The sequence below is a fragment of the Pleurodeles waltl genome, chromosome 1_2 (genome assembly GCF_031143425.1).
Source record: "Pleurodeles waltl isolate 20211129_DDA chromosome 1_2, aPleWal1.hap1.20221129, whole genome shotgun sequence".
Lineage (NCBI taxonomy): Eukaryota > Metazoa > Chordata > Amphibia > Caudata > Salamandridae > Pleurodeles > Pleurodeles waltl.
The window spans coordinates 1,336,847,167-1,336,874,469 of NC_090437.1; the positions used below are offsets into that span (position 1 = coordinate 1,336,847,167).

General features: G+C 46.2%; 1 protein-coding gene across 1 annotated transcript in view; it reads right to left on the reverse strand.

The window, feature by feature from the left end:
• LOC138257190 (probable E3 ubiquitin-protein ligase HERC1) overlaps positions 1-27,303 on the reverse strand; it is an 805,868-nt gene that overhangs the window by 52,330 nt on the left and 726,235 nt on the right. Inside the window, exons 67-72 of the mRNA XM_069205891.1 lie at positions 22,128-22,230; positions 20,160-20,329; positions 17,193-17,337; positions 8,967-9,139; positions 8,488-8,654; positions 5,519-5,684 (exon numbers count right to left, since the gene is read on the reverse strand). Of these exons, the coding sequence (XP_069061992.1) occupies positions 5,519-5,684; positions 8,488-8,654; positions 8,967-9,139; positions 17,193-17,337; positions 20,160-20,329; positions 22,128-22,230 (924 nt within the window). The remainder of the gene's footprint in view (positions 1-5,518; positions 5,685-8,487; positions 8,655-8,966; positions 9,140-17,192; positions 17,338-20,159; positions 20,330-22,127; positions 22,231-27,303) is intronic.

Consider the following 27,303-nt stretch of genomic DNA (forward strand, 5'->3'; position numbering starts at 1 on the left):
CATTGATTTCTTTGGGCCCTTAGGAAACCGACATAATTTCATGGTAGTTATTGATGAGTATTCAAGCTTCCATTTACTAGAGGAGTTGTCATCAACATCCCATTACAAGGTCATTGAGCGGCTGGATGACATCTTTGCAGATTCTCAAATCTCACAATGGTCCACTGTTCAATAGAAAAGGCTTCAAGGAGTTCCTAGTTGGACTAAATGTCAAGAATCAAACGAGTACACCTCTGTGGCCCTAAGCCAATGGTGTTGTGGAACAATTCATGGGGACCATCAAAAGGGTTATTCAATGAGCATTCATGGAGGGGTTGTGAGAAGGTAGCCTCTTTCTAGCCTTGTTACCCCCACTTTTGGCCTGTTTGTGAGTGTATGTCAGGGTGTTTGTCACTGTTTTCACTGTCTCACTGGGATCCTGATAGCCAGGCCTCAGTGCTCATAGTGAAAACACTATGTTTTCAGTATGGTTGTTATGTGTCACTGGGATCCTGCTGGTCAGGACCCCAGTGCTCATAGGTTTGTGGCCTATATGTATGTGTCACTGGGACCCTGTCACACAGGGCCCCAGTGCTCATAGGTGTGCATGTATATGTTCCCTGTGTGGTGCCTAACTGTCTCACTGAGGCTCTGCTAACCAGAACCTCAGTGGTTATGCTCTCTCATTACTTTCAAATTGTCACTAACAGGCTAGTGACCAATTTTACCAATTTACATTGGCTTACTGGAACACCCTTATAATTCCCTAGTATATGGTACTGAGGTACCCAGGGTATTGGGGTTCCAGGAGATCCCTATGGGCTGCAGCATTTCTTTTGCCACCCATAGGGAGCTCTGACAATTCTTACACAGGCCTGCCACTGCAGCCTGAGTGAAATAACGTCCACGTTATTTCACAGCCATTTTACACTGCACTTAAGTAACTTATAAGTCACCTATATGTCTAACCTTTACCTGGTAAAGGTTAGGTGCAAAGTTACTTAGTGTGAGGGCACCCTGGCACTAGCCAAGGTGCCCCCACATTGTTCAGAGCCAATTCCCTGAACTTTGTGAGTGCGGGGACACCATTACACGCGTGCACTACATATAGGTCACTACCTATATGTAGCTTCACAATGGTAACTCCGAATATGGCCATGTAACATGTCTATGATCATGGAATTGCCCCCTCTATGCCATCCTGGCATAGTTGGCACAATCCCATGATCCCAGAGGTCTGTAGCACAGACCCTGGTACTGCCAAACTGCCCTTCCTGGGGTTTCACTGCAGCTGCTGCTGCTGCCAACCCCTCAGACAGGCATCTGCCCTCTTGGGGTCCAGCCAGGCCTGGCCCAGGATGGCAGAACAAAGAACTTCCTCTGAGAGAGGGTGTGACACCCTCTCCCTTTGGAAAATGGTGTGAAGGCAGGGGAGGAGTAGCCTCCCCCAGCCTCTGGAAATGCTTTCTTGGGCACAGATGTGCCCAATTCTGCATAAGCCAGTCTACACCGGTTCAGGGACCCCTTAGCCCCTGCTCTGGCGTGAAACTGGACAAAGGAAAGGGGAGTGACCACTCCAGAGCTCCTCCAGTGTGCTCCAGACCTCTGCCATCTTGGAAACAGAGGTGCTGCTGGCACACTGGACTGCTCTGAGTGGCCAGTGCCACCAGGTGACGTCAGAGACTCCTGCTGATAGGCTCCTTCAGATGTTAGTAGCCTATCCTCTCTCCTAAGTAGCCAAACCCTCTTTTCTGGCTATTTAGCGTCTCTGGGGAAACTTTAGATAACGAATGCATGAGCTCAGCCGAGTTCCTCTGCATCTCCCTCTTCACCTTCTGATAAGGAATCGACTGCTGACCGCGCTGGAAGCCTGCAAACCTGCAACATAGTAGCAAAGACGACTACTGCAACTCTGTAACGCTGATCCTGCCGCCTTCTCGACTGTTTTCCTGCTTGTGCATGCTGTGGGGGTAGCCTGCCTCCTCTCTGCACCAGAAGCTCCGAAGAAATCTCCCGTGGGTCGACGGAATCTTCCCCCTGCAACCGCAGGCACCAAAAAGCAGCATTACCGGTCCCTTGGGTCTCCTCTCAGCACGACGAGCGAGGTCCCTCGAATCCAGCGACTCTGTCCAAGTGACCCCCACAGTCCAGTGACTCTTCAGCCCAAGTTTGGTGGAGGTAAGTCCTTGCCTCACCTCGCTGGGCTGCATTGCTGGGAACCGCGACTTTGCAGCTACTCCGGCCCCTGTGCACTTACGGCGGAAATCCTTTGTGCACAGCCAAGCCTGGGTCCACGGCACTCTAACCTGCATTGCACGACTTTCTAAGTTGGTCTCCGGCGACGTGGGACTCCTTTGTGCAACTTCGGCGAGCACCGTTTCACGCATCCTCGTAGTGCCTGTTTCTGGCACTTCTCCGGGTGCTACCTGCTTCAGTGAGGGCTCTTTGTCTTGCTCGACGTCCCCTCTCTCTTCAGGTCCAATTTGCGACCTCCTGGGCCCCAGCAGCGTCCAAAAACGCCAAACGCACGATTTGCGACTAGCAAGGCTTGTTGGCGTCCTTCCGGCGGGAAAACACTTCTACACGACTTTCCAAGGCGAGAGGGATCCGTCCACCAAAGGGGAAGTCTCTAGCCCTTTTCGTTCCTGCAGAAACCTCAGCTTCTTCTGTCCAGTAGAAGCTTCTTTGCACCCGCAGCTGGCATTTCCTGGGCATCTGCCCATCTCCGACTTGCTTGTGACTTTTGGACTTGGTCCCCTTGTTCCACAGGTACCCTAGATTGGAAATCCACAGTTGTTGCATTGCTGGTTTGTGTCTTTCCTGCATTATTCCTCTAACACGACTACTTTGTCCTTAGGGGAACTTTAGTGCACTTTGCACTCACTTTTCAGGGTCTTGGGGAGGGTTATTTTTCTAACTCTCACTATTTTCTAATAGTCCCAGCGACCCTCTACAAGGTCACATAGGTTTGGGGTCCATTCGTGGTTCGCATTCGTATATGGTTTGTGTTGCCCCTATCCCTATGTTTCCCCATTGCATCCTATTGTAACTATACATTGTTTGCACTGTTTTCTAAGACTATACTGCATATTTTTGCTATTGTGTATATATATCTTGTGTATATTTCCTATCCTCTCACTGAGGGTACACTCTAAGATACTTTGGCATATTGTCATAAAAATAAAGTACCTTTATTTTTAGTATAACTGTGTATTGTGTTTTCTTATGATATTGTGCATATGACACTAAGTGGTACTGTAGTAGCTTCACACGTCTCCTAGTTCAGCCTAAGCTGCTCTGCTAAGCTACCATTATCTATCAGCCTAAGCTGCTAGACACCCTATACACTAATAAGGGATAACTGGGCCTGGTGCAAGGTGCAAGGACCCCTTGGTACTCACTACAAGCCAGTCCAGTCTCCTACATTGGTGGCAGCGGTGGGATAAGTGCTTGAGACTACTTACCACTCTTGTCATTGTACTTTTCATAAGAGAAAAATATACAAAACAAGGTCAGTGTATATACACATAGCCAAAAAGTTTTGCATTTCCTCTTTTCACTCTTTTCTAAGTGCTGAAAAGTACCTCTAAACTTTCAAAAAGTTCTTAAAAGTTGGGTTTAGATACCCATGTTGGCAGCAGCAGTATTCCCCATAGTCATCCTGCAAAAGAGCATGATTCCAGGAATCTGCACAAGATAGTTCCCCCCTTATAAGGAGGGGGATGACATTAACAAGTGGTTTGCTGCACTTGAGAGGGCCTGTGTAGTACAGGATGTCCCTCAAAGGCAGTGGGCTGCTATCCTATGGCTATCATTTAGTGGAAAAGGTAGGGATAGGCTCCTTACTGTGAAAGAAAATGATGCTAATAATTTCCAAGTTCTTAAGAATGCACTCCTGGATGGTTATGGCTTAACCACTGAACAGTACAGGATAAAGTTCAGAGAGACCAAAAAGGAGTCTTCACAAGACTGGGTTGATTTCATTGACCATTCAGTGAAGGCCTTGGAGGGGTGGTTACATGGCAGTAAAGTTACTGATTATGAAAGCCTGTATAACACAATCCTGAGAGAGCATATACTTAATAATTGTGTGTTTGATTTGTTGCACCAGTACCTGGTAGACTCTGATCTGACCTCTCCCCAAGAATTGGGAAAGAAGGCAGACAAATGGGTCAGAACAAGGGTGAACAGAAAAGTTCATACAGGGGGTGACAAAGATGGCAATAAGAAGAAAGATGGTGAAAAATCTCAAGATAAGCATGGGGATAAGGGTAAAACCAAAGATCCCACTTCAAATCTTAAACACTCTTCAGAGGGTGGGGATAAAACTAATTCTTCCTCTTCTTCTCAACCTGCACACATTAAAAAGCCTTGGTGCTTTGACCAGGCTGTGTCAAGCCCTCCATGCTTACCGTTCAACTCCTCACACCACAACTGGTGAGAGTGCTGCCACCTTGCTATTTGGAGAGCCATGGAAACCAAACTGCCACAGTAGACAGTGGACCAATCCTTAAATGTTGGTAAGGTTTGTGTCATGGGAACTTCTCAAAGTTGTTGATCAGCAATCTAAGGAAACAGTCTTTAATGAAGGTGACTGAGTCCTGGTCAAGCACAAACGAAAGTGGAAAACACACTCCACTTGCTGTTGATCCTCCGAGGGTTGTGACGTGCATAGAACACATGGTGACCGTGCATTGTCCATCACATGGTACTCGTCACACATTAAGCATCTACTTCGACGTTTTCTCAGCTCCAGCAATTATGAATGAGGCGATGCCACCTAACAGTCCAGATCAAGCATCAGAACCTATGCCATCTGTGCACAACTAGAATGCATCTCAACTATCTCATACCACTCGATCTGGCCGACTAGTTTGAGTGCCTCGACGAATAATGGAAGACATTTAATGTGGCACTTGTTTATACTTTTTATTTAGTAAAGGGGGATACGTAGTGTTGTGAAGCTGTGTGCTAGGACCTCGACAGACTCAGCAGAGGAATTATGTAACTTGCTGGGAGGTGTTAAGGTGTGGTTATTAACGGTTATGAACGGTTATGAAGTAATCAGAGTGCAGTGTGTGATCGTATGCTGAGGAATAAAGGCGTATGTTACAGATGTCCATGTGTGGTGTGTTCATTTGCATGTTCCCAGGCTGGGGAGGCTGCCACAATATCTCAACTACACTTCACTCAGCTAGTGTGCCATTTCAGAGTGACTTGTTCAACATTAGTCCTTGCCCAGTTATGCAGTATACTACAGAGAGATGACTTATTGTTTCTTTAGTAGATAAAGTTCAAACCCAAGAACTTTTGTCCAATTTCTTCTTTTGTGTATACCTGTCAACTTCTTGACTAAAAATGGAGGTCAGGCATTTAATAAGGTAATCGCTTTAGGGTGAATGGGGAATGAATATGAAAAACACAGTATGTTTCTGTAGTCCTCAATTTCAGGAAATTCCAAACTGATGGGTCAGAATTGTCTACACTTTGGTTTCACACTTCTCATCTCGTGATCAAAATTGTGAAGATCAAATGTTACCTGGCACATCTCCGTGATGGTGTCATCAAAGACACCTCCAGCATCATCTGCCCCTTCGCCAATCAGCTTCACTTTCCAGGCGCGTGAAGGGAGGCGCAACTCGGTCGGATTCAGATGGACAACCTGTTTGGCCAGCTGGGTGAAAACTGTCAAGTTGTTTATCCCTCTATGGAAAGACAACAGAGAGACCATACAACTGAGAACGTTTGAGATCATACAATGAGTAGCCCTTCTCTGCAGATCATGAAATGAGTACCTCCGGCCTACAGATCATCTAATGAGTAAACCAGTCTGCAGATCTTGGAAAGAGTAATGATAGATATATCTCACACAGTACCTCCAGCTTAAAGCTCACATATAGTACCTCCTGCCTACGGATCACACAGAATTCTTCCAGCCTACAGATCGTCTGAGTAAAGCCTGTCTGCAGATCTAGGAAGGGGCAATGCCAGCTATAAAGTATCTCTAGCCTTCAACTCTCACAGACGATCTCCATCCCACAGATCATCTGAGTAAAGCCTGCCTGCAGATCTTGTAAGGCGTAATGGCAGCCCACAGCTCACACACAGTACCCCCAGTCTACAGATCATCTGAGTAAAGCATGTCTGCAGATCTTGTAAGGAGTAATGGCAGCCCACAGCTCTCATAGAATACCTTCAGCCTACAGCTCACACAAAGAGTGCCTTCAGCCTACAGATCATCTGAGTAAAGCCTGTTTGCAGATCTTGCAAGGATTGCACAGAGTACCCCCAGCCTACAGATCATCTAATGAGTAAAGCCAGTCTGCAGATCTTGTAAGGGGTAATGCCAGCTACAGCTCACATGGAGTACCTCCAGCTACAGCTCGCACAGAGTACCTCCAGCCCGCACAGAGTATCTCCAGCCCACAGATCATCCAATAAGTAATTCCAGATGGGAGATTATATAATGGGTAATTCCAGTCTCCAGACCAAGCAATGAGTAACACCAGCTAGAAAACACCCAATGAGAAACTCCCTTCTACATAGAGTATCTCCGATCTCCATATTAGTCCTGGCTACAGGTAATACAATTAATGGTTCTAGATTGAAAATAATTTGGGTAAGACCAGTGTGCCACTCACTCAGTGAGTAACTTCAGTCTGCAGACCACACAATGAGTAACTCCAGTATGCAGCCCATTTAATAGGTAATTCCCCTCTGCAGATCATAGAAGTAAATCCCCTCTGAAGAACACATTATTAACTTCGGTCTACTACTTCTGAATGAGTAATGCCGGCCAGTAAAACGCACAATAGCTAATTCTAGGCTGCAGGAGGTCATACGAAGAATGACTCTAGTCTTCACATAATCTGAGTGATGACCTTCTGCAGGTTATACAATAATCTATTCCACTCTAAGAGTAACACCAAGCTACTTGTATCCAAGTGAACTACTTCAGTCTGCCTATCACAAAGGTGTAACCCTATCTGACTCCAGGAGGGATGGAAGGATGATGTATGTGGGGGACCAACTACCAGACGCAACAGCATGATCATCGGTCCCTGTATCATATAATGGAATGGTCCCCTCCATCGAGCAGTATCATGTCTATTTCAGGCCACACTCTGGAGAAAGTCTCCTGTGAATGGCATCTGGAGAAGTCATTTCATAAACGCATCCAGAATTTTATTGTCACTCATCTGGAACATGTCACTGTAACTCAGACATTGCCACACTGTCCTCTTTGTAATCAGGCATTAGACGTGAGAATCCCAGAGTCCCATGTACTGCTCCCCTTGACCAGACTAGAGTCAACAGTTGCCATTTCTACCAACTTTTAAGTGTTCTACTGTCACTGTAGATCAGAGATCTTCAAACTTTTTGATGCCGGGACCCCCTCTTAAAAAGATTTAGGTGTAAGGACCCCCTTCTGATAAAAATTTCTAGAACCTGGTACTCCTCATCATCAACCACAATAATAAACGTCCCCATTTCCCACAGCAAATCATTTTTACTGTGAGGAAATAATATTAAACAGTGTTTAGCAAACCAAAGGCCAGTGAGTGTGGGGGCGTGGTCAAGGGTGTGGCTAAAAACAAAGGTACTCATTTATGAGGATTTGGCATAGGACAGCGCCACAAATCTTCTTGCTACACTGCCCCACGCCAATACAAAAGGGCAGGAATGCACCGTATTTATGAAATATAGTGCATTGTAGATGGTGTCTGCTCCATCGGACATACAGCTAATGACCCATATGGAGGCATGCCTTTACCATACCTCAGTGGTTCCCATTCTTGTTCACAATGCCTCTGATAAAGGAATCACAGTGGCCTCTGAGAGGATCTGTGTGGCTCTCTGCTGGTCATCTCATCTTCCGAGAGTGGATTCCATGTATCAGCATTCTTTCGTTTTGTATCCTATGCATTCCTTACATTCGGTTTAATTTTATACCCTGTATGGATTTCTGCAGTTTTATTCAATTACACTGGGATTTTTAGAACTGAGTTGCATGCGAAGTGGTACATAATTCTGGCCATCAGTTTTAATGAAAAGCACAAGTCGTTGTTTTGTTCTACAGAAAACTATACATTCTCTTGTGGTTGCAGTCTGTAGAACATATATGGCAACATGGAATCTGAGAGAGTTTATCCATCGCCAACACAAGGAGCAAGGTGTTCATTCATTACCAAATCTGCACTGAGCAGGAGCACAGAATACCTAGAGTGGTATTTTTTACACCTATCCCGGTGGCTGCTTTTGTAACAAATAATTAATTTGACTAGACACTGTTTTCTGTTTAATCTTTTACACCTCTGATTGGCCCGATCGCCTGGTCAACTCAAGTGTCATTGGTGAGTTTAACACTTGGCCCCACAGACATTAATGCAAACTCACACTTCACCCCTTAGTGTTACCTTCAGGAGTCTGTTTTAACCTAAATGCCCTCACGTGAGAGTTGCGTGAATCCCATGTAGTGTGAGATGCTCCCAGTACTGAGTACTGTACCTGTTGGTGATTCTTTTGACTGTGACCTGTGGTCCGTACGCCCGGCCCTGTATCATTGTCCGCCCAATGGCGCGCACCAAAGGCAGGTTGCTCACTTTGGGTGTGAGTAGGCCTCTCAAGCGCCCCTGGGCTATGGCCGACGTCCCCATGGTGTATCGCGAGATGTACTAGAGGGAAAGCAAGAAATATCTGAGTAACAGCAGAAAAGGCACGGTTTGATCATGATACTTATTACAAAATGTTATTAATTATATTGGACCTGAGTGATAGAGAGGAGTTCAGAGGACATTTGGATGCAGAGTAAGTAAAGCGTAAGAGGAAATGTGTACGGTATGAGAATGAGTGATTTGAAGGAGAAGAAGATAGCGGGGTGCAAGAAATTAGGGGGTGCAGAAGAGGTGAGCGGCGAGTGTTAGACATGCCGTAGTGTGCACAGAAGAGAAGAGCGAGTATAGGAAGAGGTGGTCAGTTAACCACACTACCTTATTCCTAGGGTTCAAATCCATCAGTGTCCAGGACTTGGCCATCATGTGCGAGAAGTGATGGAGCACTTGCAGGCGGCTCTGGAGGGCTTGAGGGCTGCAGTCCACTAGAGCGCTGTACTGGGAGGGAATGATCTTCGGAAGGCTGAGCTGCAGGTGAGGAACAGGAACTAGAACACAGCAACAGAGGTCAGAGTTTGGTTGTGATGCATGGTGAGCAGAGACTGATCTGCATGCACTCAGTGCCTCCAGCTCCCTCTGAACTGCAGTGCTGGACCATGGGTAGAAGCAATGTTCATATCTTGTAACAGTACACAGAAATGCTAGTGCTTAGTGTCACATAGTTGAGATTATAATAATAGCGCTCCCTACAACAGTCAATGACAGTGATTTTATTTGCTACAAATAAGACGGCGTTCAGCACCTTGTCACTACGTTACTTCTGCAGGTACAGGCCCAGAGGCTGGAGACTATTGACGGGTTAGGGAGCGACCCATGCACCATCAATGTCCCTTAGCAGATAGTTTTCTGATCATTGAGACTGAGATCCCAAGCCATCACCACCACTCTTGTTTGGTGCAGGGTCACTGGGTGTTGGGATGGAACAGCCTGTGTCATTCCAGTTCTCTAGGTCATGGGGGAACCAGAGGGTGCAGGCAGTCCGTGTGAGAAGTATCATCTGTATCCCAGAGGAAGGGTGCTACTGTGGAGTTCAACACAAGGTCAAGAAATTCCTGTTTGGGCTTTAATGCCCCTTTAGGAACTAAGGTGCTTATTTATCATTGAGTTATGTCGCCCTCGAATCACACAAGGGGGTGCAAGGACAATGCAACTACTAAGTCAGATTCATCAAGCCACGCAAGGCCACCTTGAGTGACCGTGCATGGCTTGATTAGTCTGGAGTAATGCAACATAGCACCAATTGTTGTGTTGCGTTACTCTGTAACAGGGACATGTTCCATGGGTGGAGCCTTGCTGTTCCCACACATGCGCCCATAGATTTTGGTGCACTGCCAGATTTACCAACACTGATAGACCTGGGAATGCGCCACAATGCTATGACTTCCCACAGGAGGCACAACAAGGAGAAATATCTTTATTTTTCTTGTTGTTTCCTGTTTCCATTCATGTGTGCTGCCTTCTGCAGCACACATGGAAAGAGGAAAATGCCAATGCTCTGAGATTGTTTTTATGCAAGAAGGTGTCCCTTCCTGCACAAAAACAATCCTGCCTACTTTCCCTACTTTGTGTTGGAGAAAAGCAGCCAAAAGGGTGCCAGCGCTGGAAAAGGACAGGAATGTGCTGTGTCATGTTAAATATGGTGCGTTCCTGCCCTTTCCCTTTTACGCAGCGCAGCAAGGTGGCTTGCTGTGCTGTGTGAAAGTTTGCTAAATATGCCACTGAGTGAGAGTGGAGGTTTGGGTACTCTGTAAAAGGTAACAGTTGAATTATGCTGCAGTAACAGAAATCCGTGTCACCGGTACCATTTCTGCCAGGGTTTTTGTGGCGGTGCTACCGCCGCAGAAACCCTGGTGGAAAGGAAGCTCGTAATACCGCTGGTGGTCTTCTGTGGACCGTCGGGTTAGAGATGCTCCTCTCTGGCACAGCTGCTCTGACAGCCCTGGCGGTATGAGTGGAGATGTGGCGGGTTGGCCTCTGCCAACCCGCCACACTCATAATATGGCGGCCTTCAACGCCAGCCTGTTAGCGGTGATACCGCCAGGGTCATAGTGAGGCCCATAATCATTCTCTCACAGGGGACTCGTGGAGAGAAGCACGAAGAGGTTTTCTGAAGGAATGCAGGTGTCTTATTCAGGATGAGCAGTGACCGCAGCAATCGGATCCTCACAAAGTTTTCATAGCCGGATTAGAGCTTCTTAAAAACTCAACAAAAACAGGCCAAGAGAGCCAGAGATGTCCTTGGGTGAAGTTGCAAGTTTGTTCCAAGAAGCGGACGATGGGGAATATTTCATCATGTGAATCTATGAAAGATCCAATGCTAGAGAACAGCAGTAAAGGGGAGCCCACAGTCTGTTTGGTTTTGTGGTGGACCAGCAGCCCCTAAGTGCTGTTACGACATTTCTAAACAGTAAGATGGGGCAACTGCAGCACTGTCTCTCCTGCCCAGGAGACCTTGGACCTGCCTTGAGTGACCCAGTGTCAAGGTGGGGTTCCCAAGGCCCAGGCATGTGGGTCCTGCAGGCTCACCATCCCTCTTGCGTGAGTGGCGGGAAGAGTGAACCAGGTGGTACAGCGAAGAAAGAGTTGGCTTCCTCCCTTGTATCAGATAGGAGAGGGTTGTGTAAACCATCCAAGGAGTGGAGTCGTTGCACAATCCACAGTCCTTCACTAGCAGGTTTCCGAAGGGGGCAGTGGCACAATCTATCCTTAAATTAGAACACCTCAGCAACATGCTGAGGTTACACTGAAGTTCTGTTGTTTATATACTGTGGGGGTAGTGCCCTTTAAGTAGTCTTGAATGTAGGACAAATAGGAAATATTCAAGTAACATCCCATTAGTCAGCCATTGACTGTCCTGAATTTTCTTGTCCTTTTGTGAAAAGCAGTACCAGGCCAAGCTGGGTTTCTGGTTTTGTGGGAAACAATGGGGGTTCAGCACCCTAGTCTAAGACTAAAGCTTAAGAAGTCTGAGCAGTGAGATTAAAGCTTTTTCAAAAGGATTACAACGCAATTCTGCTGCACCTGGACCCCAACTATGATTTGGAAGAATAACATTGCTAAGAGAATTAACAGCAGAATAGAAGCATATGTACTGGCAATCACTGATACCAAGGAGTCTTGTCCTGACGAAGACCTCCAATAAATCATGGTTATCTCTCCTTCCCCTTACCCTTGTGAGCTTGAAATACATTAACATATTCAGAGGATCAAGTGAAGGTTGTGGACATTGCTTGTCCTGAGGAATCAGAATAAGGAATCCTATTCTGGATAAAGGCAACAAGTTTTCCATCACCCTCATGGGGAATAAACAACACAGACTACATTCTAGCAGAGTCCTCAATAAAATGAGGGAACTCTGAAGCAAGATTTGCTGATTATTGGAATTACTAAGTGTATAATGTACTGATTCTGGAGTCACACAACTTTGTCAAAATAAACTCACAGCATTTGGCTGGTAGGCTTGATTCGGTTTTACCATATACTTCTTATATGTTGGTATACAAAATACTATTCGGGCAGTAAAACACAACAAATAAAATATGTAGTACATTTGACAGAATTCCTTGGAAGATGCGTTGAGACACTTTTTTGAAATAAAAAAAAGATTTCAAAATAGAAGTAGATGATGCAAGAAAAATATACAAACAAATATTGCACAAAAGATATGTGCGAATCCCTGGCTGACTTGAGGGACTTTACTTGAGAATTGTTAGACCTGTCAGCCTCAGTGTCGTCCTCCATCAAACATTTTGCCTTACTCCTCCATTTTTGCTGATCATGTTCTGACTCTGTGCACTTTACCACTGCTAACGTGTGTGTGTGCTCTCCACTTTAAACATAGTAAAACTGGCTTGCATCCAACTGGAACGTTTAATTTACTTGTAAGACACTAGTAAAGTGGTGCTACCTGTGATGTTATTAGTGGGCCTGCAGCACTGATTGTGCCACCCACTTGAGTAGCCCTGAGAAACATAACTTAGGCCCTCTATTTGTAGCCTGTGTGTGCCGTTTTAAACTGCTATTTTACACTGGAGAAATAAACCTTTTGCCTGGCCTCGACCTTTCTTTTTAATACATATAAGTCACCTGCCATAGGGCAGGGTGCAGTGCATTTAAAAAGGGAGACCTACTGTAGGAAAGTGCCCTCTTTCTTGGTATGCTTACCCCCTTTTTCTGCCTGATGTCAGTGTGCTTGACTGTGTTCAATGGGATCCTGCTAACCAGGACCCCAGTGAGTATGCTCTCTCCCCAAAAACTCTGTATTTCATCCACAGTTGGCATATTGATAAATCTGTATAAGTCCCTAGTAAATGCTACCTAGGTATCCAGGGCATTAGGGGTGCAGGGGATCCCTATGGGCTGCAGTATGTATTTTACCACCCGTAGGGACCCCATGCAAAGGCTTCTGCAGGACTGCCATTGCAGCCAGCGTAAAAAGGTGCAAGCACCCTTTCACTGCCAGTTTCACTACACCAGGTTACTTACAGGTCACCACTATGGTAGGCCCTCTAGCCCAGAGGGCAGGGTGCAAAGTACCTGTGTGTGAGGGCACCCCTGCACAAGCAGAGATGCCCCCACGTACTACAGCCCATTTTCCCGGACTTCATGAGTGTGGGGACGCTATTTTACGTGTGTACTTAACATAGGTCACTACCTATGTCCAGCTACATAATGGTAACTCATAGTCGTGTTTGGTATCAAACATGCTGGAATCATACCCTAAGGCTTTTGCGAGCATTGGTTGTACGATTCCATGCACTCTGGGGGTTCCTTAGAGGACCCCCAGTATTGCCATTTTAGCCTTCTGAGGGTTTTCAGGCAGCCCCAGCTGCTGTCACCTCCCAGACAAGTTTCTGCCCTCCTGTTGCCTGAGAAGCTCAATCCCAGGAAGGCTGAACAAAGGATTTCCTTTGGGAGAGAGGTGTTACACCCTCTCCCTTTGGAAATATGTTTTACAGGCTTGGGAGGTGTAGCCCCCAAGCCACTGGCTGTGCTTTGAAGGCCACATTTGGTGCCCTCCTTTCATAAACCAGTCAACACCGGTTCAGGGACCCCCAGTTCCTGCTCTGGAGCGAAACTGGGAAAAGGAAAGGGGAGTGACCACTCCTGTGTTCATCACCACCCCAGGGGTGGTGCTCAGAGCTCTTTCAGACCAGAGGGTCCCTCTGTTTTACCATCTTGGAGTCAAGGTTGGCAGGAAACTCTGGGAAAATCTGAGTGGCCAGTGCCAGCAGGTGACGTCAGAGCCCTCCCCTGGTTAGGTGACCAATACCCCTTTCAGGGCTATTTAGGGTCTCTCCTTTGGGTGCTTCCTCAGATTCGGATTGCAAGACTCCAGCAGGAATAATCTGCACCCTCTTTGACTTCTGACTGAAGAAACTGCATCTGTGCTCTTCAGGGCCCAACAAGCTGCAACAAAGAAGCAAGACGCCTCCTGCAACATTGTATCTCCGGCTCCTTCCAGCAACTGCAACATTTCTCCTGTGTGCATCCTCTGAGGACAGTCCATCTTCAGCCTGCACCAGAAGGAAGAGGAAATCTCCCTTAGGGTGAAGGAGTCACTCCCCTGCTTCTGCAGGCACCAACTGCAACTACGACCAGCTGCGTGGATCCCCTCTCCTGCTGAGCTGCATGGATCCTGCATCACGGGTGGTGGGCTGAAGTGGTCCTGACGGTCCTTTCTTCCAGCTGTACAACTTTGGTGTAGGCAAGACCTTGCCTCCCCACACAAGACAGTACCTCCTTGCACCGCGTCCTTTGCAGCTGCCAAGGTTTGTTGGCATCCTTCTTCCAAGATCTTCATGCATCTTGGAGCTCTGTCCTCCAGCACTCTATTGTGTGACGCACAGCTTCCTGAGTGGTTCTCCAGCGGCGTGGGAGCCTTTGTTGTAGTGCTGCGTGAGCCTCTTCTGCAACTTTCTTGTCCACGTCCTGTGGGACTCCTGTGTGCGCTGCCTGGTGTTCTTTGGGCTCTCTGTGTCACTGACAGCCTCCTCTGGCTGCCCCTCCTGGTTAGAGTCCACCTGGTCATTCCGGGCCCCCGGCAGCACCATTTTCCGCTAATCGCGAGCTTTGCGTGTGCCCAAAGCCAACTGCAATAATCCATCCGCGTAGGACATCATTTGCACCCTCCAGAAACCCGACTCTGTCTTTTTGGGTGCAGTACTGACTTTTCTTCTTCACTGGTGGTTCTCCTTTTGCACCTTCATTCGGGTTGGCAGGGGCTCCTGCTCTTCATGGACTCTTCTGTGTTTCTTGGATTTGGTCTCCTTCCACAGGCCTTCTTGTCCAGGAATCCACTGTTGGTATCTTGCAGTCTCTTCTGGGTTTTGCATAATTCTTCTTCTCGTTTCTGTGTTTGATCTGGGAAACTTACTGTGATTTACTCCTGTTTTCCTTGGCGTTGGGGTACTTACATTTGGGCTTTTCTAGTACTCCCAGTTCCCCTCTACACACTACACTTGCCTAGGTGGGGAAGCGTCATTCGCATTCCACTTTCTTAGTATATGGTTTGTGCTTCCCCTAGGCCCATTTCTAACTATTGTGATTTTCACTAATTGCACTGTTTTCTAATTTTTTGTATGCCTATCTATTTCAGCATACTAGTGTATATAATTTGTGTATTACTTACCTCCTCCTAAGGGAGTATAGGCTCTATGGTATATTTGGTATTTGTGTCACCAAAATAAAGTACCTTTATTTTTGTAACATTGGGTGATTTCTTTCATGTGTGTAAGTACTGTGTGACTACAATGGTATTGCATCAGCTTTGCATGTCTCCTAGATAAGCCTTGGCTGCTCATCCACAGCTACCTCCACAGAGTCTGGCTTCTAGACACTGCCTACACTGCACTTATAACGAATAACTGGACCTGGTATAAGGTGTAAGTACCATAGGTACCCACTGCACATCAGGCCAGCCTCCTACATGTACTTGTTTAACTTTTACATGTCCTGGCAGTGAAAAACTCTTAAACTACTTTTCCACTACTGCAAGGCCTACCTCTCCCATAGGATTACATTGGGTTGCCTTAGTACATTTAATAAATGCTAATGTTCAATTGGGAGCAGATAGGAATGTCAAATTTGGTGTCTAAAGAATTGTACTTTACATCTTATTTATTGGTAAACTCGGATTTTAAGTCCCAAGCCTGCAAATCCCACTTTTAGAAAGTGGAGATTTTCTTGTCCCGACCAATTGGTGTATGCTGCATGTGTCCTGGATCAAATGACTATGTGTAGCAGCCAACTGATCTTTGTGTATTGCTCCCAGACAGTGAGGCAAAGGAGCATAGGTGCTGGCAGGGTGGCCATCTCTGACTTGATGAGGCCGAGGAACTGTCACCTACCACATTTGCACATCACAAAGGCTCTGCCAGAGTATACTCACAAAGGGTTATGCCAAGTCTTTTGTGACCCTAAGAAAGCTGGGGCCAGGACAAGAAGGCAGGAAATTCCAAGTAAGCCTGGAGGTGCAAACCTCCAAAACCTTCTCCTACTTCAAAGTGGGCACCAGGTATAAATGATGGACCCTCAGACTCAACTCTTCAGTACATCTCTGGACCTGTGGGAGACTCAGAAGAACTGCTGTGCTTCTCAGCAAGGTGAACTTCTACTCTGTTGACCTTGTGCCTGAGTGAAAGGACTGGGCCTGCATCATGAACCCAGGACCACCAGAGTGACTCCAAGGACTAGTTGGCTGGCCTCCTGATCAGAGCCTCGGGACAGAAAAGGGTCCAACCACCTTGAACCCTATACCTGTACTCTATCTGCTGTAAGTCCTCCCTCCCCCTACCAAAGTGGTGCCTCCCCAGTCCTGGACTCTTGGAAGTGGGCCTGAAGGTGATCTGCTAGCCCAGCAGTGGTCCTGTGGGCCGAACAGATGCAGTGCAACACATCTCAGCTTCGGACCCGCCGGCGTGCATTACATCCCTGATGCAGGACTTCATATCACAGCCCGCAGTATTCTTAGAATCTCTTCAGTGCGACACATTCTCCACGCAGCCCTTCACATCGCAGGCCCCTCGTCGATGGCATCTTCAACGACAGTGCAGGACTCCACATCACAGACCCACAGCTTCCTCGGAAGCACCTGTGCATGATGCATCTTCGGCGAAGGACCTCGCATCGCAAGCCCTTCGTCCACGATTCCTTAAATATACAGCCTCTAAGTTTTGTGAGTCTGTTTGCTCTGTGCAAGATGGGAGGATGGAAGAATTGTTTTGGTTGCTCTTCACTGTAAAAAGGAGTTTCTGGGAATCTCTTAATGTTGTGACTACTGGAATCTCACATATTAATGTAAAAATCAGCCTACCATTTCTAGAAGGCTCTAGATCCCACCTTACACCACCCAGGTCAGCCATTTCTGTCTTTCTCCAAAACAGCAACCAGACTGTTTTAACATCAGATGAAACTGGAGCATCTCCGGTGAGCTTTGTGAACACAGTGAGGATAATACCTAGCAACAGGCGGTGCAGGAGAACATTAATCTAGTAAAATGAAAAGTAATTTTAGTTGCCCTGAAGAGCAGGGGGCACCTACCTTGTGTTCTATTCAGGCGAGGAGGTGCAGGCGTTGTCCAGGCAGCGCTATGGTTTCGACCAGCAGAGATCTGCTGAATGTTCTCCCCTTGCAGAGCGGTCACCAGCATCGGTTCCCTCACTGGGTTTGTGTGCCCTAGGCCCAGCTGGTGGGATCAACATGCAAAGGTGTATAATATTAACATAGGGCTTTGGCTATATGCTCCATCTACCAGCAGCAGCTTTCCATATAATCAGAATGATGCAGTCCAGGAGTCAACTGGAGCTTCTGTAATGAAGCCATATTATTACTTTATAGGTAGCACCCTGCTGTGTATGCATACATTTATACATTCATACACCCATACATTCATTCATACATTCATCAATCCGTACATCCATACATTCATGAATTCATCAATCCATACATCCATACATTCATACACCCATACATTCATACATCCATACATTCATCCATTTATACATCCATACATTCATCCATACATGCATACATCCATACATTCATCCATACATGCATACATCCATACATGCATACATCCATACATTCATACATCCACACATTCATACATCCATACATTCATACATTTATACATTCATACATTCATACATCCATATATCCGTACATTCATACATTCATACATCCATACAGCCATACATCCATACAAACACAGCTCATGCTAAATTGTAAAGATGGGTGGTGTGTCACCAAGCCATGTTCACCAACACAAGGCTTTCACCTTAACACAAATGATAATACATTTGTGCTCTTTGAGTGAGTGGGGTTTCAAGTAGCAGAAAGAGACTGATATAGAGTGGTTGGACCGAATTGTAAATGAACTGTGAAGAACAGTATATTTTAGTAGTTTAGTAATTTGGAAACCAAGGACATAAAATCTACAGGTACATAAGTAACCATCTTTGAAATGTCTGTTTGTAAAACTCTGTGAAATTTGATTTGCATATTATCAAGGAAGAGGGGTCTTGAAGTAAGGGTTGTTACATAAAGCTTTGTGCCTAGAATTGTTACTGAGACTTTCAACTTCATACAAATGATCCATAAAGGGTCGTCTCCCTGGTCTCCCTGGTCTATTCCATTCTTACAGTGTGTAACTACTAAGGTGATGCTGATAGTAAGTATTCAACAGTCTAGGTACCAAAATGCAGGGATACAGAGACTGCGTAGACCTGTACGCGATTTATGTAGGGGCAGCTGTACTGGAACAGAATCCTGTCCTCACCTGCATCCCCAGAACCTACAAACAGCTGTTAATGACAGAAACAACACTGTGCTGAGCCACCCTGGGAGGGATGGAGAGCCCCTTGGCACTGAGGGGGTCATTCCAAGCCTGGCGGTCATCGACCGCCAGGGTGGAGGACCACGGAAGTACCGCCAACAGGCTGGCGGTGCTTCCCTGCCCATTCTGACCGCGGCGGTAAAGCTGCGGTCAGAAAAGGGGATCCGGCGGTTTCCCACCGGATTTGCTCTGTCTGTGCTGAATCTCCATGGCGGCGCTGATGGCGGGAACGGGTGTCGTGGGGCCCCTGCACTTCCCATGCCACTGGCATGGGCAGTGCAGGGGCCCCCTAACAGGGCCCCAGCATGGTTTTCACTGTCTGCATAGCAGACAGTGAAAATCGCAACGGGTGCAACTGCACCCGTCGCACCCCTGCAACACTGCCGGCTCCATTCAGAGCGGCTTCTATGTTGCAGGGCCTTTCCCGCTGGGCCGGCGGGCGCTCCTTTGGCGGGCGCCCGCCGGCCCAGCGGGAAAGCCAGAATGGCCTCCGCGGTCTTTTGACCGCGGAGCGGCCAAATGGCGGTGACCGCATGGCGGGCGGTGGTATGACCTCCTGAGTGTCTGCACATTCTCATCTGGTGAGACAGGGTTTTCTTTGCAGACATAAAACATAGTAGGAGAGACGAGGAGGTAGGTTTCTCCGGAGGAACCTGATTTATGAGATGAGCAATCAGTTTCAAAACAACCATATACCTGAGTTTTAGGGTTTGGTACCTACTAACACCAATGGGAAAGCCCATCACATCTTGATGTCTGAGTCCATCTGGGGCATCTCCATAGATGATTTACAGCTTCCAAAGCTCTTGCAAATGGTAGTGCAGAAAGGAGGAACAGTGGGTGAGGCTGGATGTAAGCACCAGTTACGTCACATGTCCCTTAACATGCCTGATAGGTAGCGGCAAAGATGTGCCACTGAGCACCACTGCCCCCTTCTGCTGATCCATGCCTATGGAAACAGTTTGGTAAGACAATTTTTAAGAGAAATAGTAGCTAATATGAGGGTCTTGCATATCAAAGCATACTGGGGAAATACTAGAAGGAGATAGCAGGGATCGACAATTGATATTGAATAAGTGTAGGTGACAAGTTGAACTAGGGGAAACAACTTTGGGCTGGAGCCATGGACATCAAGTCACTACAACGCCCTGGGTAGTGCAGTGACGTCACACTCCCTTTCACCATGTATATTATCACAAGAATGACCAGTCCCAGGTTTAGTCCCAAGTTTAGTCCCTCAATGGTGCATTGTAAAGAGCCACATCTCAGTTGGAAGACTGAGGTGTTTTCAGAGGGTGATTGCTGGACTCGACAGACCTGCATCCAGGCTTAGTTACTGCTGGCTAGATTGCTGGTGGCACAGTCCTGAGAGGTGCACCTCAGAAGTGTCAGCATGTGTGTGTGTTGTTCCTCAGTAAGTGACACAAATATAAACAGATTCTATTGAGACAGGGAAAGGGCAAGAAGACGCAAGGCCCCCAAGGCAGTGTGTGTCCAGTGCTTACCACTACCTCCAGAACTTCTAACAGGTGGCAGCCTCCGGCTGCTCCTAACTCGTGGCAAATGAGTCAGGAGCAGATCCACCCCTGTCAATCAATTTGACAATGTTCACCAGATCTGGCCTCCAGGACATCACTCTTTAAATCCCCTTCCAATCCTCATGAGATACTCACCTGTCCTTCTGTGTTGCATCCCCAAGAGTAGACATTCCCTCCTTTTGTCAACGCCAGGGTGTGCTCGGTTCCCACCGCCACGTCCTGGATAAACAAGGAGCTGAGGGCCGGGACCTGCTGAGGAATGCAGTGGAACTGGGTCATGGACTCCGGCACACCGATGACCTGCTCTGGAGAGGACAGGTGCAGAACATCAACCAGTGTCAGAAAGGGAAAGAGACATTTTAAGCATCCAATACCTTCAAGTATAGTAGGCAATGAGACCTTCTGGGATTCTGCTGTGGTGTGAGCCGCCCATGTGGTGGATTTGTCATCTGTAACCTGAACGTCCTGAACAGTTTTGCTAAAAGCCCAAGGATCTAGCAGTCTCCGTGTTCTTGCAATACTTCACCAATGAGTTTAAAAAATGTTTTCCTGCATAACCATGACTTGCCTCCAAAAAGCATAATGCAGCAGCCTACTGGTGAAAACATACAGAGGACAAGTCCATTGTGGATCAATTAAGATGGCGGATGTTATGCTGTGATATTACTGGAAGCATCAGCTCCTTCACCAATACAGCCTCATGAAATGCATTTAGGTGCAGCCTGCAATGTGGCCAGACCTGTCCTTAGATAGATGGCTCAACCGTGACAGCTAAGGGAAGAGTCGGGTGTTGGCGGTGTGGAAACAGGCAGCTAACAAATGCAAAAAGTGAGAGGTCTCAGACAGCAAAGGTGTGATGTCATTTAGGACACTGTTTCTTTGTTTACTTCTAAAAACGTTTTTCACTTGTTGAGATGGTTTTGATATCTTCTTAAGGGGTAGACCCATATTAATATGCTGGACATTTGATATCCTGAGTGTGGGTTGTATGCGGAGATCTGCAAGGGTCACCTCTACTATTCAATGTGTACATCAAGCCCATGTTTAACATCATCAGGGACAGAGGGCTCAATTACTGCTCCTACACAGAGGAGGCTCAGGTGTATGGGCCTCTAAAGAGGACTTCTGGATTTTAGAAAAGGCACAGTAGAGGCCTCTTGGATCAATGGTAGTGGCCTCAAAATGAATGGAGCAAAAACTGAGGTGCTGTTGATGGGTTCAAGCCAAAGGCCAAAGAATAAACCTCTTAACTCTTGTGATTCCAACATCTTCTAAAAAAAATAAAAAAAAAGCGAATAATGAGCATTATAGAAGTTGCGGAAATTAATTTTGAGGCGCATGTTGGCTCTGGAGCTTGAACAGCATGTTTCAGTCTTAAGGAATAAAAACAGCCATTGCCCGGCACAGATAAGAATTAACACTGAAGCATTAGAGGTTAATTATTTCATTTTAAAATGGTCAATGTTTTTGGTGTATTGCACAGTCCCTCAAAGGATCACATAGGGAAGCTGCAATATGCCAGCTGAAGTCAGTAAGGCTGGTGCTTAACTTAAAGAAACCTAGCTACATCACAGCAGGCTAAAACCCATGGACACCAGAGCATAAAAACATCACCTATAAAATTCTGTGCTGGTTTCTAAGCGCATCATAGACAATTTCCCAGCCTGTGGGGATTAAAATAGTTAGTTATTTGCCTATTTGTTCTTTTTGGTCAAACAAACTGGGCCATGTGCTCCTGAAATAGACTCTAATGGAAGGTAAACCAAGGTTTACTGTCCTGGACCAGAGGATTTAGAACTATTTGCCTTCACAAAAGAGCTCAAAGGACTCTTCTTCAAGAATTAACCAGGTTCTCCATTACCCATGGCATTCTGCTTCAAGGATTTGTTTTTAGCAGTACTTTTCTATTTCTCTATTTGCTATTTCATTGAGCCTATCGTCCAAACAAAACTGAGCTTATGGTGTGCACTCTGCAAATAAACAATAGAATTAAAAAAAAGAAACATAATAAAATGAAACTCTCTCAGTGCAACCTGTCATATCTAGAGAATGTGACACTCAAATGTAGTCATGCAGATCCTTACCTCGCCTAGAAGTACTTACCTTGTCCAAAAGTGAAGACCTGTCCGCCCTTCATGAGCGCCACAGAAAACTGAGCCCCACAGAGGACCTTCTTGACCCCAACATCACACAGCAGGTCCACCCTCTGAAACAAACAGAAATGGAGAGATTGATGAGGAGGCAGAAAAGGGAGAGGCAAACAGCAAGGAAGAGGCATGAATATCAGAAGGTGAAAAAGGAGAGATAAAAGCAGGTTTGCGGAAAGAGAAGTAAAGAGACAGAACGGAATAGAGAGTGCAAGAGAGGGGAGATGTTAATGGGACAACATGAACGAAGAAGGAAAACTGAGGCAGAGAGGATAGAAGAGCTGGACGGGGATAAAAGGCACCAGTAAGGAAGGGATTTAGAGAGGTGAGAAGAGAAGGGGTAGGTAAGTGAGGCCAGTGCTCACTAGAAGACTAGCCTTAGGGGGAAGCCAGATTGAAGGGGAGAGCTCTGATACTGAGCACAGGAGGAAGAGTTAGCGAGGTGAGTGAACAGTTGATTGAATGATGAAGGGCTAGAGAGGGATGGGAGCAGCGACTGATGTCAGAATCAAACCTTGAGCAATTAGGGACATTGGTGGATTGTAAAGAGAAAAACAACACCACTATGTTCTCATCAGCAATGGATTCTTATGCCCCTGGGGAGATGGGGGCATTAGTATACTTTGTGAAAAAGGATATGGGTAGAAATAAGGAAAATAAAATCATTCAGGAGATGACGGAGTATAAGGGAGGCAGGACCTGCAGGAGTGAAGACTGCTCTGACTGAGTTCCGGACCTGCAGCCACATACAGGTGGAGTCTGGCCTGTCGTGCCACCTGTGCCATCATAACTCTGCTTAGGGTACTTACTGCCATCACTGACGTCACTGCTACAAGGATCCCTCATCTGCCATACGTGTCCATTCACCAGCACTTTGGATATGGAGCACCGGTGCAGGGTTGCATTGGGCCTTGGACTGCTGTCGGAGGGGTGTTGTACAAATGAGTCCAGTTCTCACAGACTGAGGCCAGTGAGGCAAAGTGAAGCATGATCAGGAGCCTTACACTTTCTAAAGGCTAGTAGCCACTGCTGGAATTGCACAGGTCCTACACTCTCAGCTGTGCTCAAAAACTGAGAAAGGCTTTACAGATCCAGAAGCTTTGCTTGTCTTTGATTCCAATAGACAGATCAAAAGACTTCAAAGACTTTTCCCACTATGCGTTGGAACCTAGTAATGTTACCCCAGAGGGAACCAGCTGGAGGGGCAGTCTTCTAAGCCTCAGTGAGAATGGCATTGGCTTGTTCTTTTACTACTTCTCCTCTCCTCCTTCTTCCTTCTCTAAGACAACTGCTGCTGGAGCAGACTGAGGTCAGGAAGCCTCAGTTCTGAGAGGCTGAGATGGAACTGCTGGTGGTGGTGAAGGGACCGGCAGAGGCAAAGATGAAACCATTGATCGCTGTGGTCCAGGGACCCATGGGCTAAAGTTGTTCAACATGTCTTGGAAGAATATGAGGACATTAGCAGGAACCTCCATGGCTGCAGATTCACAAAACTGTGCTAAAGCTTCATACGAAGCACAGTATTCATCCCAGCATCTTTGGGGATAACATAAGCCTCACTGCTGTAGGATGTTGATAAGCTCACCATTCAGGATGATAGGGCACCAATCCCTCGTGCTTCTCCATGATTTGCTCCTCTTCTCCTTTGCCTTCATGCTCTTCAGCAGTAGGCAGCATCCCCTACAGCTGCCCAATGGCTGTAGGCTTCTCCCTTAATGCTGTCGCCTTCTGAAGCTCCAACCCGGTTACAATGAGTGGACGCACTTGGCATAAGCCAAGCAATTCAGCAACTTTAATCAATCCAATAGTCCTCCGCTTGACATGAATACAAAGACTACCTACAACAATTCACACTCATGGCTTAGTATATCCTTAGATAAGTTAACGCCTTTGAGACGGGTGTTGAATAGAAGAAACACAGCACCTCGTGGTTTAATGAAACTCTTACTGCAGCAAACAAGCATTGTAAACCTCTGGAGCGCTCCTGGGGGAAGGCTTATGACCTCTCCTTTCAAGCTCGGTGTAGGACACTGATTAAGGACTATCAAAAACTAAAGACAGCTACTTTGCTGAAACTATTAAAATAGTTCTAAACCTACCAAGGAAATCTTCAAGATGCTAAATGGCTTATTAAAACCTTCACTTTCTGCTGACGCGATTGTCTCTTCTGATATTCACTGTGAAAAACTAGCATAATATTTTGTCAATTTAATATATGACATCTACTCTGAATTTCCTTCTAATTCTGCTAACAGAATAGCTTTGGAGCCACTGAATCAAAAAATATCACTAAATTCCTTCCCTGCACTGGACCCAGAACGGTTGCTGGCGATATGTCATCAAGTTAAACCTGGCTCCACAGCAGACCATTGAAACCTGATTTGTTTTGTAGGATGGCTGACTCCCTCTTGCCACTCTGCCTACAAGTAATTCATTTTCCTTTGTCATCCTCTCAGGTACCTCAAGCTCCCCATAGCTTTATCTTCCTCTCAGGTACCTAGCATGTGGAAACATTCTAAGGCCATTCCCCCACTAAAGAAGGCGTCCTTGGATCCCTCCAAAACTGAGAATTTTCGTCCCATCTCCTTATTACCTTTTTTTAGCTAAGGTCACTGAGAAGCATGTAACTGATGCTTTCGTAAACTTTTCAGATGGTAATCCCATACTTGACATTTCGCAGGATGGTTTTAGACCAAGGCACAGTACAGAAACAGCATGACTTGCAGTCACCGAGCCGCTTCGCTGGGCTTTGAAGGAGGTACTTCGAGACCTGAGCGCCGCTTTTGACACGGTGTCTCATGAGATCCTAATACAGTGGGTGCAGAATCTTGGCATCGGCGGGTCAGCTATGTGCTGGCTCGCCGCTCTTCTATCAGAATGCTCTTTCCAAGTCACTGGCCCTCCCCTTTAAGTCACATATTCACTCTTTACATCATGCCGTTCCACAGGGATCAACCTTGAGCCCCACTTTATTCAATGTATATGTTCAATCACTTGCTCAGGTTGTAGAATCTACTGCAATGACTTTAATATCGTACGCAGATGATACACGGTTAGTGCGTTCTTTCACAGATAATCCCTTGTTTGACCAAGCCAATTTTTAAAAAGGACTCTCGTCAGTGGCAGAACGGATGGATTCCAACCTTCTCCACCTTAATGCCAGAAAAGCTGAGCTCTTGCTGTTAGGCAAGAACACCGAGCTATTGGATAATGACTGGTGACCGTTTAATCTTAAGCAGAAACATTTCAGGAAAAATGCGGGTGTCACTATGGATAACTCCTTGACCTTTGTGACACAGGCAAACATGGTGGCTGGCTCCTGTTTTGGGCTAAGGAGTCTCAAACCTATTTTGGGATTTTTTTATTTGAATATGCGTCAAACCATTGTACAGGCTGCAATTTAAGCTAGGACTACTGTAATGTTCTATACGTGGGATCCAACAAACCAGTGGCCAATAGACTCCAGTTAGTTCAAATTTCTGCCACCAGACTTTTGTTCTCACTCCCAAAGTTTTGCTCGGTCTCAGGTTCTCTAGCAAAGCTACACTGGCTTCCTGTAGATTAGCACATTCTTTTCACATCTTTGTGTATTGTACACAAAATTCTACACTGCCAAGGGCCTCCTATCTTGTCAAATTTGGTGCTGCCTTACCGCCCAGCTCGTGCACGTCGTTCAGCCCACCTTATGCTAGTTGTGATTCCCCGGGTCAGGCGAGGCAGAGCAGGTGGCCGCTCTTACAGCCAAGGGCTCTGCAGCCTGGAATTTGCTCCCTTTTTATATTAGGAATACTGACAGCCATCTACATTTTAGGAAACATTTGAAAACTTGGCTACATTGTTCTAACACCTGTGGTATCCTTTCCTGTTGGTCTTAGTTGCTGTGATTTCGTGCTCTCCCTGGCTAGTGCTGGGAAGCTCTATAGCTGGAGCAGCCATGCGCTTTATACATTTTTATAGCATAACATAGCATGACTGGAGTTTCAGATGCCACTTTTCTTGGGGTGCTATTACTGATAGAATAGGCATCTCTGGTTTGTAAAAGCTGTCAAAGTTGCAGGGGCTGGTACAGCAAACTAGTCTTCACTGCCATTTACACGCTGTTGGCAGAGTTTTCTTTGCTGGCGTTGATGACCATGCCATAGATGTGAGAAGCACAGATGATGTCAGATCTTGCATTGAGGTTGTGATCACTGATAAAACAGGTCCAGATGATGAGCATAAGCTATTGTAAACAACAGCTTAGTGGTTACAAGGTCAATGGTTGATGAGAGGGTTGCTGATGAAGCAATAGTCATTGATTATTTGCTACCTTATTTTGTGGAAGGAGCTGTGAATGATGATGATTTTGGCAGGATGTCAGCTGAGGACACAAAACGGATTTAGGAAGCCAATTTTTTGGGTCGAGTGTCCGTTTCTTAGGAGAAACCTATGAGAATGAATCCCATTTATTTACCTTAATTGTTCACTTTAGCTTTTAGAATTTACAGGTGGAGGAAGCTGTTGTGCTTTCTATTGTGTGCATTCCTGGATGAGGCTGATGATGGGTCTACCCCACAGGATAATCTCCTGAAGGGGACCTTTTGTGAAAGGTGCTTCATAAGGAAAGCACTAACCTTATGTGTATGTCTCTTAACGTTTCGACAGATATGGTCTTCCAGATGTTGCAGTCCTAAGGAATATGATGTGGGAGTAAACAATAAATACATAGCTTCCGGGCATAATTTGAGTAATTTTCCCTGAGGTCAGAGAATGAGTGAGGCTTGGATATAGATTTTACTGAAGAGAGATTTCTGTCTTTTGTTTACTCCGCAATGATACCAATTTCAATATTTCCTAGATAGACCCCTCAAACTAGGTTTGCTGATGAGATCAAATTATTTAGTAAATATTCAAAATAGACTTTGCTCAAGTGATGACACACAGACACATGTTCTAGAGAAAGCTCAGATATGGCATCCTCTGGTTGGTGGAGGGCTCAGCAGGTTCACCTCATTGGTTGAAGTTTGAAAAGTGTACAGTGAGGGTGATATGTTTTCTAGATTTTTTTTCTAGAAACACAAAGATTACTTTTCTAGAACTCCTGGCACTACGGACTCAGTCAATGTGTCAACCCGAATCAGAAAACCAGTTGT